General features: G+C 32.7%; 1 protein-coding gene across 1 annotated transcript in view; it reads right to left on the bottom strand.

Annotated features, from left to right (window-relative positions):
- LOC141301399 (tyrosine-protein kinase CSK-like) overlaps positions 1-14,938 on the bottom strand; it is a 50,906-nt gene that overhangs the window by 13,934 nt on the left and 22,034 nt on the right. Inside the window, exons 5-12 of the mRNA XM_073831634.1 lie at positions 12,734-12,953; positions 5,382-5,475; positions 5,206-5,271; positions 4,936-5,035; positions 4,735-4,825; positions 3,158-3,231; positions 2,862-3,057; positions 2,679-2,765 (exon numbers count right to left, since the gene is read on the bottom strand). Coding sequence (XP_073687735.1) covers positions 2,679-2,765; positions 2,862-3,057; positions 3,158-3,231; positions 4,735-4,825; positions 4,936-5,035; positions 5,206-5,271; positions 5,382-5,475; positions 12,734-12,953 — 928 coding nt within the window. The remainder of the gene's footprint in view (positions 1-2,678; positions 2,766-2,861; positions 3,058-3,157; positions 3,232-4,734; positions 4,826-4,935; positions 5,036-5,205; positions 5,272-5,381; positions 5,476-12,733; positions 12,954-14,938) is intronic.

Below are 14,938 nucleotides of genomic sequence, written 5' to 3' on the forward strand. Positions count from 1 at the left end.
ACATGAACTGTGTTCATGTTCATGTTAATTCACAGTACATAAACTATATATGAATACTTTTTTAGCTTAATATTAATTAACATTAATAAATGCTATTTATTTATTGGTCATGTTAACTAATATAGTTAATGCTAACAAATAAAACTGAATGGCAACATTTTATATTTTGTGTGTATGTGTCTGTGTGTTGATCTTAAAGTCTAACCCTTTCAATTCTGTAAACTTAAAATCCAAACTAGCAGAGGGTTACTGTGAATGCATGTGCCAACTGGGCACCGTCTTCCTTATTGATTCTTAGTTATGTAGCGCTTAAGAGTGATGTCTCATAACAGGAGGAGTCACCAGCAAAGCAATATCCACACACAAATTGTACAGATAGGTAACGATGACATTTAAGCAGAAGTGGTGGACGTAAAGCAAGCAATAATAACATTTTGTTATCATCATGAATCATGTTCTTATCATCATCATCATCAGAGTATAGGGAAATTTTTGCATATTGGTTCAGAGTTGGCATTATCTGAAGTCCTTGCATTGATTGCATTTAATTAAATCAACATTATATTTGGTCAGTCTGATCTTGAGGCCTTAGAGATGTTAAATTGTGAAGATCTTGAGTTTTCATTGAGTTGTTATAACTTAGCCATAAAATGTCTGATCTGCCACAAAATTCACAGGTTTGGTAAGAGTCCAGGCCTGAAGACACCTAAAGACTAATATTCAGATATTATCATAGCGCCACTTGTTGGCAGCAGGATATCTCATATCTTTCACTAACTCAAACATACCAATGTCAATCTGCACCAAACTTCATATGTTTGATAATAGTGCTGGCCTGAACACATCTACATGCCAATAATCAGTTATAGGCATAGCGCCACCATCTGGCAGAGGCTAGTTTGGCACATTTAAATGACTTATGACATATTTTTTCTATATTTACTGTATTAAAAGCATACTGCCCAGCGTTTGCTGATTTCCTGAAGCCACCGGTCGGCGGTGAGCCCAGGTGCGAGGGCCCGTTCATCGCTGCTCGCAGCTTTAATTATTATTATTATTATTATTATATTATATTATAAACAACAACAACTAAATTAATTTTTTATTGGTTATGTTTCTGCTTTAAAGTGACATATTACAGGATAGAATAAAATGTATTAATTTATTTAGATTTAAATTAGACTATTTTATATGGAAATATTAATAATAATAATAATTTTTAAAACTATTTGTACAGTATTTTTATTGGCCATGTTTCTTCTTTGAAGTGGCTTGAATGTAAACATTTAGTTATTTTAAATTAGGTCATTAATAAAACTATAATAATAACAAAAATAATAATAATAGTAATAACAATAACAACATTTTTTTTGTTATGTTTGTGCTTTAAGGTGACATACTACAGATTAGAATAAAAATGTACTGATTTTATTCAGATTTAAATTAGATAATTATGTATATAATAATAATATTTAAAAAATATATTTTTGTATAGTATTTTTATCAGCCATGTTTCTTCTTTGAAATGCTTGAATGTAAACATTTATTTTTAGTTATTTTAAATTAGGTTATTAATAAATAACTAATTAAAAATATATATTTATTATTATTATTATTTTTATTATTATTATTATTATTATTATTATTATTATGTTTCTGCTTTAAGGTGACATTACAGATTAGAATAAAAATGTACTGATTTTATTTAGATTTAAACTGGATAATTATGTTATATGGATATAATATTAATAATAATAATAATAATATTTTTTTTAAAACTATTATTTGTACAGTATTTTATGTTTCTTCTTTAAAGTGTCTTGAATGTAAATATTTTGGTTATTTTAAATTAGGCTATTAATAAAACTATAATAATAATAATAATAATAATAATAATAATAATAATAATAATAATAAACAATAATAAAAGTAACAGAAATATTTTTATTGGTTCTGTTTCTGCTTTAAGGTGACATATTACAGATTAGAATTAATAGATTAATAATTAATAGATTGAATAATAATAATAATATATTTTTTTAAAACAATATTATTTGAGTTTTTATTGGCCAGGTTTCTTCTTTGAATAATAATAAGAATACAAAGTAGAATAATAACAAAACATATATAATAATAATGAATGTAAAGGTAGAGACATAATAATAATAATACTAATAATACTACTACTAATAATTTTTAAAACTATGTTATTTGTAAAAAATTTTGGTCATGTTTCTTCTTTGGAGTGGCTTGAATGTAAACATTTACTTAAGTTATTTAGGTTATTAATAAAATTACAATAACAACAACAACAAAGTATTTTTATTGGTTGTGTTTAAAATGTACTGATTTAATTTAGATTTAAAGATTATTGATTATTTTATACAGAAAAATAATTTTAAAAACTATATTATTTGTACAGTATTTTTATTGGCCATGTTTCTTCTTTGAAGTGGCTTGAATGTAAACATGTATTTTAATCATTTTAAATTAGGTTATTAATAAAACTATAATATTAATAAAAATTCAATATCATAAAATTTTTATTGGCCACATTTTAAAGTTTACATAATTGAAATAAAAACATATTACAATATCCTATTTATTTTAGTAGCTTTAATTTAAAATAGATAAAAAAATAAAATAAAAACAAAACACAAGATTTGAAAATGACTTACAATTCTTGGATAAGGTACCCGACCAAAGGAATAGATTTCCCACAGTAAGATGCCATAGCTCCATACATCAGACTTAGTAGAAAACGCCTGTTTCAAACAGAGAGGCAGAAATAACAAAAAGATAAGAGGATGTTTTTAAAATGTCTCTGTTCAAACATGTTAAAACAAAAGCAGACAACACACCTTCTCTCTCAAGGCCTCAGGTGAAGTCCACTTAACAGGGAGTTTGGCTGTATCTTGAGTAGATGATGCTTCCTTGGTAAGGCCGAAGTCACTGACTTTTGCTATGTTGTCTTCTGACACTAAAACATTACGAGCTGCCAGATCCCTGTGCACAAAGTTATTGGCCTCGAGATATTCCATCGCCTTGCAGACATCCCTGAAAAAAGATAGAAAATAAATAAAGGAACCATTTTGAAAATGGAATACTGCCAAGGTTAAAAAAAGAAAAAAGAAAGATGTGATAAAAAGAAACTCACATTGAGAAATTGATCAAACGATCTCCACCAATAACAGTACGTCCTCTAGAGCGCAGATAGTCCACTAGACTACCCTGAAAAAAAACAACAACGTTAAAATAATGCTGTATGCTTTAAAGACAAGATTAAATATATACAGTTGAGGTCAAATATACATCTGCAAAATGTTAATTGTTTAAGCAAAATAAGAGGTATCATATAAAATGATATAATAAAAAGTTATTTTTTATTTAGTACTGACCTGAGTACGACATTTCACATAAAAGACATTTAGTCCACAAGAAAAAAAATAATAGTTGAATTTATAAAAATGACCCTGTTCAAAAGTTTACATACACTTGATTCCTAATACTGTGTTGTTACCTGAATGATCCACAGCTGTGTTTTTTTGTTTGGCTTTTAAAGGAGTAGTTCACTTTCAGAACAAAAATTTACAGATAATGCACTCACCCCCTTGTCATCCAAGATGTGCATGTCTTTCTTTCTTCAGTCGTAAAGAAATTATGTTTTTTGAGGAAAAATTTCTCTCCATATAATGGAGTTCTATGGTGCCCCCGAGTTTGAACTTCCAAAATGCAGTTTAAATGCAGGTTCAAAGGGCTCTAAATGATCCCAGCCGAGGAAGAAGGGTTTTATCTAGCAAAACGATCGGTTATTTTCCAAAAACATTTACAATTTATATACTCTTTAATCTCTACACAGAGTACACACAGAGCTAGACAAGACGAGCATTTGAGGTTAAAAAGTATATAAATTGTAATTCTTATTTTAGAAAATAACCAATTGTTTTGCTAGATAAGACCCTTCTTTCCTCGGCTGTGATCGTTTAGAGCCATTTGAAACTGCATTTTGGAAGTTCAAACTCGGGGGCACCATAGAAGTCCATTATATGAGGAGAAATCCTGAAATGTTTTCCTCAAAAAACATAATTTCCTTACAACTTTAGAAAGAAAAACATGAACATCTTGGATGACAAGGGGATGAGTACATTATCTGTTACTTTTAGTTTTGAAAAGTGAACTACTCCTTTAATGCATTGTTTCCTTCTGGAGCATCAGTGAGCGTTTGAACCTTCTGTAATAGATGCATTCAAGCCCCTCAGTTGTCCTCAGTGTGAAAAGATGGATCTCAAAATCATACAGTCATTGTTGCAAAGGGATCAAATACAAAATAATTCTTAAAAAAAACAGAATTTGTGGGACCTGAAAGATTTTTTTTGAAGAACAGCAGGCAGTTTAACTGTTCAGGACAAATAAGGGTCTGATGAACAACTATCCAACTATCACTCAAAAAAACAAACAAACTGTGGATCATTCAGGTAACAAAACTGTATTAAGAATTAAGCATATGTAAACTTTTGAACAGGGTCATTTTTATAAATTCAACTATTATTATCTCTTGTGGACTTTATGTTAACATCTTTCATGTGAAATGTCTTATTCAGATCAGTACTAAATAAAAAATAACATGCATTTTGTATGATCCCTCTTATTTTGGTAAAATACCTAATGTTTTGCAGATGACCTTAACTATACATCCAGTTAATCTCCGTGACAATGCAGCTTTGGGTCACCAACCTTGGCCATATACTCAGTGACAATGAAGAGGCTGCCCTTCTCTTCCACGATCACCCCCAGCAGCTGTACCAAGTTATCATGCCGTAATTGCCTGTAAGAGTTAACATGAATATTGATATTTGAATATAAAACCATAAAAAGCCTTATTTTTTAAATTATCTGCAATATTTGATTGTGATCAGTCAATCAGGGAGAACATACGTCATAACAGAAGCCTCTGCAACAAAGGCCTGCGCTGTTGCGTCATGCTTGATACACTTCACAGCTACTTTCTTGCCTCTGTAGTCTCCGACCATCACATCTAAGAACCAAAGAGAACATATCTTTGTAACAATTGCCAGTCCAGATGAATTATGATGCTATTAATATATTTGTGTTCATTTTTATAAGCTAAACGATGTAATATCTGGGTCCTGAACCAAATTAATTTAGATTTAATGATCTAGGTGTTAAAAACACATGTATCTGTACCTCCAAACTCTCCTTTTCCAATAGATTGGATAAGCTTCAGTTCTTTTCTATTCAGAGCCCAGCCACCTGTGGAAGAGGAAGAATAATGATCCAATTAAAATACCTTTCATAAAACAAACCAATTGAAATGTCTATAAAGCAAATTCATGTGCGAGTATAGTCAATAAGTATCTTACTTCTCGAGAACTCATCCTGGGCCGCCACTGTCCCCTCCATGAGTTTAGGTTTGATAAGTCTGGTACAAAGTCCATCCGCATCTTTAGTGTAATGCTGTTGAAATTCACACACATGCAAAAACAAATTAAGCTCATTTATAAAAATAGTACCATTGAAGTATAAATAGCAAAATGTTAATACCATGATACATCAAATTCAAACAATGAATTTGACTAAATTATGCAAAGCAAGATGCAAATAAAAACACTTTATGCACAACTGTAAAAAGTAAAATGAAGCTTGAACGTGCTATTTATATGGACAATGCCTCATGAAAAATAATGTATCATTATCTTTTAAAACGTTTTTAGGAACAAACACATCCAACGCGGTAAACTGTCAGGGCCAGCAGAGGTCGCTGTTGTATATGTATTTTCTATTGATTCCGCCGCTTCCTCTCCTCAGATGAACAAGTCCACACAGGCGACGACATTCTTATCATTTCAGTGTTGAAATACATGTTTGTGATTATATATGTCTGGACGCTATAAACCGTGAGGCCAGACGACGAGATAATATTGTTACATGAATTTAACGGCATCGACTGGCCTGTTGAAATGATCTGGAACCTGCGCTCGTTTCCTCTTTGTCACTTCCTCGTTATCAACTGTTCCAGGAACTGGAGCGTGCGTGTGTGTGCGCGCGCCGCTGTTACACGCGCGCTCAAAATAACAACACATTTGCATGACTAGACTCCAACAAACACTGCAGTAATTCTTGGACGCATTGATGATTTCCCTGACAATAAATTATCACGGTAACACAACAAGTCACTAACTATCATAAATTAATATTGTAGGATATTTTTAAACCCTTTTTTACTAGTACACAATAATGTCATGTTTGAAAGTCTGGGGAACGGTTTTCTAATGTTTCTAATGAAATTATGTCCTGTATGCTCAGCAAGGCTGTGTTTATTCTCTCAAAAATACATTAAAAACAGTAATATTGTGAAATTTCAACATTATTATTCCAGTCTTTTATGGAAGCCCGTTTCTGCAACTGAATTTAAAAAAAGAGAAGGAAAAAAAGGTAATTGCGACTTTTTATCCCACAATTGCGAGTTTACATTTTGCAGTTTTGGCTGTTTTTTTTCTTTGAACTGCATGATACAAACTCGAAAAAGTTGTAAAGTCAGAATCGCATGATATAATCTCACAATTCTCATTTTTCTTCTCAAAGTTGCGTGATATACACTGGTAACTGCAAGTTATAAAGTCAGAACTGTTATTTTCTCAGAATTGTGATATAAATTCGCAACTGCAAGTTATAAAGTCTGAATTGCGAGACAAACTCAAATTTCTGAGAAATAAAGTTGCAATTCTGACTTTTTCGCTATTGCGAGTTATGTCAGAATTGTGATATAAACTTGATATAAAATATAAAATGATAGAAAATATACAATTATAAAACTTTAAGTCGCAATCTATATCTAAATTCTGAGAAAAAAGGTCAGTATTGAGATACACAAACTCGCATTTACGAGTTATAAAAGATATAAACTCACAATTTAGACTTTTTCTCAGAATTGTGACTTTGTGAAATTATATAAAATTTAACTTGAACTTGCAAGTTTATATCTAAATTCTGAGATAAATCAGAACTGGGAGAAAAAAAAGTCAGTTTTGCGATATATAAACTCACATTTGCGAGTTATAAGCGATATAAACTCACAATTCAGACTTTTTTCTCAGAATTGTGATATAAACTCACAATTGCGAGTTATAAAGTCAGAATTTCGAGACAAACTCACATTTCTTAGAAATAAAGTCGCAATTCTGAATTGCGACTATTTCTCAGAAATGAAAGTTTGTCTCGCAATACTGACTTTATAACTCGCAATTGTAAGTTAAGTCAGAATTGTGATATAAACCTGATATAAAATATACAATTATAAAACTTTAACTCGCAATTCATATCTAAATTCTGAGAAAAAAAGTCAGTATTGAGATATATAAACTCGCATTTATGAGTTATAAGAGATATAAACTCACAATTTAGACTTTTTTTTTTTCAGAATTTTGACTTTGTGAAATGATATAAAATTTAACTTGAACTTGCAATTGCAAGTTTATATCTAAATTCTGAGAAAAAAATCAGAATTGGGAAAAAAAAAGCCAGTATTGAGATGTATAAACTCACATTTGCGAGTTATAAGCGATATAAACTCACAATTCAGACTTTTCTCAGAATTGTGATATAAACTCACAATTGCGAGTTATAAAGTCAGAATTGAGACAAACTCATATTTTTTAGAAATAAAGTCGCAATTCTGAATTGCGACTATTTCTCAGAAATGTAAGTTTGTCTCGCAATACTGACTTTATAACTCGCAATTGTGAGTTAAGTCAGAATTGTGATATAAAATTATATAAAATATACAATTATAAAACTTTAACTTGCAATTTATATCTAAATTCTGAGAAAAAAAGTCAGTTTTGAGATACATAAACTCGCATTCACGAGTTATAAGTGATATAAACTCACAATTCAGACTTTTTTTTTTCAGAATTGTGACTGTGAAATGATACAAAATATAAAACTTGCAATTGCAAGTTTATATCTAAATTCTGAGAAAAAAAAAATTCAGAATTGGGAGAAAAAAAGTCAGTATTGAGATATATAAACTCACATTTGCGAGTTATGATATAAACTCACAATTTAGACTTTTTTTTCCTCAGAAATGCAACTTTATATCTCAGTTGACTTTTTTTCCCCTCAGAATTGTAATATAAACTCAGAATTGCAAGATATAAAGTCAGAATTAAGATGACTTTTTTCCTCAGAAATGCAAATTTATATCTCGCAATTGTGACTGAATTTAAATCTTGTAATTCTGACTTTATAACATGCAATTGCGAGTTAAGTCAGAATTGTGATATAAACTTGATATAAAATATAAAATTGAACTATAACTTGCAATTGCAAGTTTATATCTAAATTCTGAGAAAAAAAAATTCAGAATTAGTAGAAAAAAGTCAGTATAGAGATATATAAACTAGCATTAGCGAGAAAAGTCAGAATTGGGAGTATTTATCTTGCAATTCTGACTTTATAACTCACAGTTGCGAGTTTATATTACACAATTCTGAGAAAAAAAAGTCAATTGCGAGAAAAAAGTCAGAATTAAGATATATAAACGAGACAAAAATGCCGGAATTGTGAGATAAAATTGTGAGATTTCTCTCAATTGTGCGTTTATATCAGGCAATTCTGAAAAAGTCCGAATTGTGAGAAAAAAAAGTCAGAATTGAGATGCATAAACTCGCATTTTATCTCGCATTTTTATTCTTTCAATTGAGAGTTTATATCAGAAATTCTGACCATTTCTCTAAATTGTTTATATCATATTTTTGTCTTGCAATTCTGAGTTTATTTCTCTCAATTGCGAGTTTATATCTTGCAATACTTTGTAAAGTCCTAATAACCTTTTTTATTTTTTATTCAGTGGCTAAAAACAGGCTTTGTTGAAAAGTATTATTTAATAATTAGATAGCATTTTATTTGAAATAAAATCTTTTCTAACTTCATAAATGTATTTACAGTCACTTTTAATAAATTGAATGCATCCCTTATGAATAAAAGTAATTTAATTTTTAAAAAATTGGTTAAATTTAGCGTGCCATAATAAGCCAATACAGACAACAGTGTACACTATCAATTTGCGGCTTTTATTTTGAATATCACTGGTTTTCTGCTAAACTTTATCGAGTGGATTGTGGGAAGAATATCTTCTGTGGTAGTTTAATCACTATGAGCATAAAGGCATATTATAGACAGTTTAAGACTCGTCCACTTCTTTGGAAAGAGCACAACTGTTCAGCTGAGGCTATAAGAGTGGGAGAAAGAGAGAGAGCGAGCGAGCGACTGTAGCCAAAATTACACTAAAGAATGTGTGGAATTCCATAATAGAAAGGGTGAGGAGAGACTTGAGGAACCCATAGTGCCTCTGACCGACCACTAAAGTCACCCAGACCCCAATCGAAAATAACCAGAGCAGAATCATCAACATTTAACCGAGGACGGATCACTGATTAATCACACAAACCGTCTCTAATAAGTCCAATGGACAGTGGAATAAAAAAAAAAAGATATGTAAAATTATACAAATGAGTCATTGACATCCTACATCTATGTAAATCGGTTCTTATTAAGCTTCTCATTTCATTAGGAGTGCATTTATCATGCTTTTTGCAATAGGCTCAAATGATGAGGCCTGTTTGAGAAAAAAGTGTGCAATACCCAGAAAATGAAGGATGGGCTTTGTCTCTTAGTGAGCAACCATCCACAACACCTTATGATCTGCACAGCAACACACTAAAACCACTCAGAACACCTTAGCAACCACATAGCAACACAGTGGCAACCAATAAAAAGCTTGTACGTTGGCTGCCAAAATGGATTTGCACATGAAAATTTAGGTGGTGCTTGCTTGCCAAACAACATTTAAATGTTTCTGTATTATGTTATAAAGGGGGTTTCAAACTTTGTCATGTCAAGAAGCCCCAAATAAGATGATCCTCTTATGATCGTCCGCTTTCTAATATACAAAAGACAGCTACTGTATATGTTCTGAAGGATAACAACCCTACTGATATGGTGTGAGAGACAGCGAAATAAAAAGATGCTTACAAAATTAAATAATCAGGTTTTATGTTACACTAAAGCAAATTGCTCTATAATATAGTGCGGTTTGGATCAATGTAAAAAAATCACTATACCAAAAAAAAAAAAAAAAAAAAACAGTGAGAAAAAAAAAATATTGATCACCTGCTGATTTTGTATGTTTGCTCACTGACAAAGAAATTAGTCTATAGTTTTAATAGTAGGTTTATTTTAACAGTGAGAGACAGAATAACAACAACAACAACAACAAAAAAATCTGGAAAAACGCTTTTTGAAAAGATTATAAATCGATTTGCATTTTAATGAGTGAAAAGTATTTGATCCTCTATCAATCAGCAAGATTTCTGGCTCCCAGGTGGCTTTTATACAGGTCACAAACTGAGATTAGGCGCACTCTCACTCTCTTAAAGGGAGTGCTCCTAATCTCAGTTTGTTAACTGTATAAAAGACACCTGTCCACAGAAGCAATCAATCAATCAGATTCCAAACTCTCCATCAAAGCCAAGACCAAAGAGCTGTCCAAGCATGTCAGGGACAAGATTGTAGACCTACACAAGGCTGGAATGGGCTACAAGACCATCGCCAAACAGCTTGGTGAGATTGGTGCGATTATTCGCAAATGGAACAAACAAAATAACTGTCAGTCTCCCTTGGACTGGGGCTCCATGCAAGATCTCACCTCATGGAGTTTCAATGATGTGGAATCAGCCCAGAACTACACAGGAGGATCTTGTCAATGTCTCAAGGCAGCTGGGACCATAGTCACCACAAAAACAATTGGTAACACACTACACTGTGAAGGACTGAAATGGCCCCCCTGCTCAAGAAAGCACATGTACAGGCCCAATGAACATCTGAATGATTCAGAGGACACCTGGGTGAATGTGTTGTGGTCAGATGAGACCAAAATCAAGCTCTTTAGCATCAACTCAACTCGCTGTGTTTGGAGGAAGAGGAATGCTGCCTATGACAAGAACACCATCCCCACCATCAAACATGGAGGTGGAAACATTATGCTTTTGGGGTGTTTTTCTGCTAAGGGGACAGGACAACTGCATCACATCAAAGGGACAATGGACGGGGCCCATGTACCATCAGGACCAGGGCATTGAAGCCAGCCAGGGCATTGAAAATGGGTCACAGATGTGTATTCCAGCATGACAATGACCCAAAACACATAGCCAAGGCAACAAAGGAGTGGCTCAAGAAGAAGTCCTGGAGTGGCCTAGCCAGTCTCCAGACCTTCATCCAATAGAAAATCTGTGGAGGGAGCTGAAGGTTCAAGTTGCCAAACATCAGCCTTGAAACCTAATGACTTGGAAAGGATCTGCAAAGAGGAGTGGGACAAAATCCCTCCTGAGTTGTGTGCAAACCTGGTGGCAAACTACAAGAAACATCTGACCTTTGTGATTGTCAACAAAGGACTAAGTCATGTTTTGCGAAGGGGTCAAATACTTTTCACTCGTTAAAATGCAAATCAATTTTTTGAAATGCGTTTTTCTGGATTTTTTTGTTGTTAGAAACCCACCATTAAAATTATAGACTGATCATTTCTTTGTCAGTGACATACAAAATCAGCATTAATCAGTATTATTATTATTATTATTATCAATATTTAAACCAGCTGAATTTGATTATTTGAAAGATCCAAAGATCAGCATTTATCTGAAATAAAAACCCTTTGTACCATCAAGTGTTTTTTGAGCAGCAAATCAGAATATTAGAATGATTACTGAAGGATCATGTGACTGGAGTAATGACGCAAAAAATTCAGCTTTGAAATCACATTTTTACATGTTAGAAAACAGTTATTTTAAACTATAATATAATAGAAAAATATTTCAAAATGCTACCGTTTTCATTGTACGTTGGATCAAATAAATGCAGGCTTAATGAGCAGATGAGACTTCTTTAAAAAAAAAAAAACATCAAAAATCTTACTGTTCAAAAACTTTTGACTGGTAGTGTACATATAAAACAAATTCAAAAAAGCGTATATAAAAAGAATTACCATTTCATTTAGCTTTTTCTGCAGTATGTTGTAACGGTTTCATGTAAATACAATGGTAAATGAATGGTAATCAGTGTATTAGCATGGTATAATTAATACATTAAAGTACCATGGTATTTCATCTACTGCATCACTGTTACATAATACAGCTTTGTTAAACTTTGTTGAACTGTTAAAACAACATCCAGTGAGTTAGTGTGACGTACAACTAGAAAAAAACCTTAACTCCCGAACAACACCCTCAAAACCCACTTTCCATTAAGACGCCCTCTTCATTTCACAGCCCTTGTTTAGCAGTGTCACTTCCTCCAGCAAGCCTGGACTGAACCTTTGACCTCAAAGCACAAGGTGTGCGTGTAAAAAAATTGTTTCCTGGAGTCTATCGTAAACGCTTGCCCCATCTCTGCAGCCAGTGCGTCTGATGTGGACTGACTTCCTGTTAGGGCTATTTTTGTATCTGTGTGTGGCGATCAATTTGAAAACGTTGACGGAGGCGGTGAGAGGAACTTACAGGAAGAAGCCTGTTGGTTTCACAACCTGCTGGGCTAACTTTGGAGTGTGCTTGTGCTGATTACATAAATATTTTACCAATCATCCATAAGAGCACAAATAGAACCGTTAGCTATGAAAACAACAACTTCAACTTAAACCAGGTCAGAAGCCAGCAACTCTCACCTCCATGAGCTGCATGAGGTTTTCAAAGAACTCCTCCTCATCGATGGACAGTTTGCCGTCGTGGTAGATGATGCGGTAATGCTCCACCTTGCCATCGCAGCTCACACACAGGGTGTAGTCGCCGGGGTAGTTGGTGCTTTCACGAACCAGGAAGAGGCCCGTCTCTGGGGGGTAAAGCAGCCTCTCGGCCTGCTCGCGCGTGATCTTTCCATGGAACCATCTGAGTGACCACAGATAAAAGACGTGTTTGCTCCGTTCATCATTTATTTAGAATTTGCATAAATGTTAATTATTTTACACATAGTCCACAAGAGAAAATAACAGTTGAATTTATAAAAATGACCCTGTTCAAAAGTTTACATACACTTTATTCTTAATACTGTTACTAGGAATGCACCGAATGTTATTTGGCCGAAAATAGCAAAAAAGCTCAGAATAACCGAAAAGGCTGAATAAATTATACCGAACAATGACGTAATTCGATCAAATAAGAGGTACGCACTAATGCAGCAAACATGTGGGAAAGGTGGAAGCTTTTAAAACTGTCAGAGAAAGACGCAAAAATTGTTACAAGTACCGACAGCGAGAGACTGTTTAGAACCGCATCGGATGTCTTCCACGAGAAGAGAAAGAGGTGGTTGTTGCTGGTTACTGTATGATGACTACAAACGCAAAATGGCCTTAAAGCATTAGCAAATAAACTACAGAATGTTATGTTGTCTAATACACGCACAAATTGTATGTATTATGATTGTATGTATACAAGATTAGGGTAAATTTAACTTATTTTGTCTTCTGGGAAACATGTACAAGTATCTTCTGTAGCTTCTGAAGGGCAGTACTAAATGAAAAAAAAAAAAAAAGATATTTAGGCAAAATAAGAAAAATGTACACATTCCATTCTGTTCAAAAGTTTTCACCCCCGGCTCTTAATGCATGGGTTTTTCGTTTCTGGAGCATCAGTGAGCGTTTGAACCTTCTGTAATAGTTGCATATGAGTTCCTCAGTTGTCCTCAGTGTGAAAAGATGGATCTCAAAATCGTACAGTCATGGTTGGAAAGGGTTCAAATGAACAAAAATGATGGAAAACCAAAGAATTTGTGGGACCTGAAGGGTTTTTCTGAAGAACAGTGGGCAATTTTACTATTCAGGACAAACAAGGGACTCATGAACAACTTGCACTAAATAAAAATAAAAAAACAGCTTTGGATCATTCAGGTAACAACACAGTATTAAAAATCAAGGGGATGCAACCTTTCAACAGGGTCTTTTTTTATAAATTCAACCATTATTCTGTCTTGTGGACTATATGTAAACATCTTTTATGTGAAATGTCATATTCAGGTCAGTACTAAATAAAAATAACATTTATTTTTTCTCAACTGTAAAATCTGTAAGCATCACAAGGTTGCACACAAATGGCTCTTATGAGCTAGTTCATTTAATGAATCAGTCAGAAAGACTTGTTTTAAATCAGTCTGACGCCTTGATTCACTATTTGATGAGGCCAGAAATAAATCTTTTTAAGTATAAGAAGCAGCTTGTGATGTTTGGAAAAACGCGTTTGCTGTATAAATAAATGTAAACGTAGTCTGATTCAATAAAGAATGACTCTTATGAGTCAGTTCTTTTAATGTATAGGTCAAAAAGACTCATGAACCACTGAATGAATCTGTGTTCGCTTTGCCAAATTTGAATCATAAATTTGGAACAGATACATTGTTAAAAACACATATTCAGAAAAGAACTCTGTTGTAATAAATGGTGTTTTATGTAGAAAACTCAATATGTTACAAAAATCATACAGCACTTGTTTAGTATAAATGTACTCATGAACTTGTGAACTTTTGACTTAACACTCTGGAAAAAAAACTGTTGCTGTAGTGATTTTTTTACATTATGAACATTAAAATGTGTCACAAAAATAGTAGTTTGTTTAATAGAAATTCTAGTTTACCTCAGTGAATTGTATGAAATCAATTAAATACAGCATGAATTCAGTCACTGTATTCTGATTCATAAATGACTCTTATGAGCCAGTTCTTTTAATGAATCAGTCAAAAAGACTCATGAAATCACAAGTTATCAATTTCAATCTGTCAAACGCTTAAATTATTTAATTAAGCAGATACAAAATATTTTAAAATAAATAGTATTTTTCTGTTGAAAAACCCAATACATTACAAATGTATTGTTTTTAGTATA

Source organism: Garra rufa, chromosome 25 (genome assembly GCF_049309525.1).
Source record: "Garra rufa chromosome 25, GarRuf1.0, whole genome shotgun sequence".
Classification (NCBI taxonomy): Eukaryota; Metazoa; Chordata; class Actinopteri; order Cypriniformes; family Cyprinidae; genus Garra; species Garra rufa.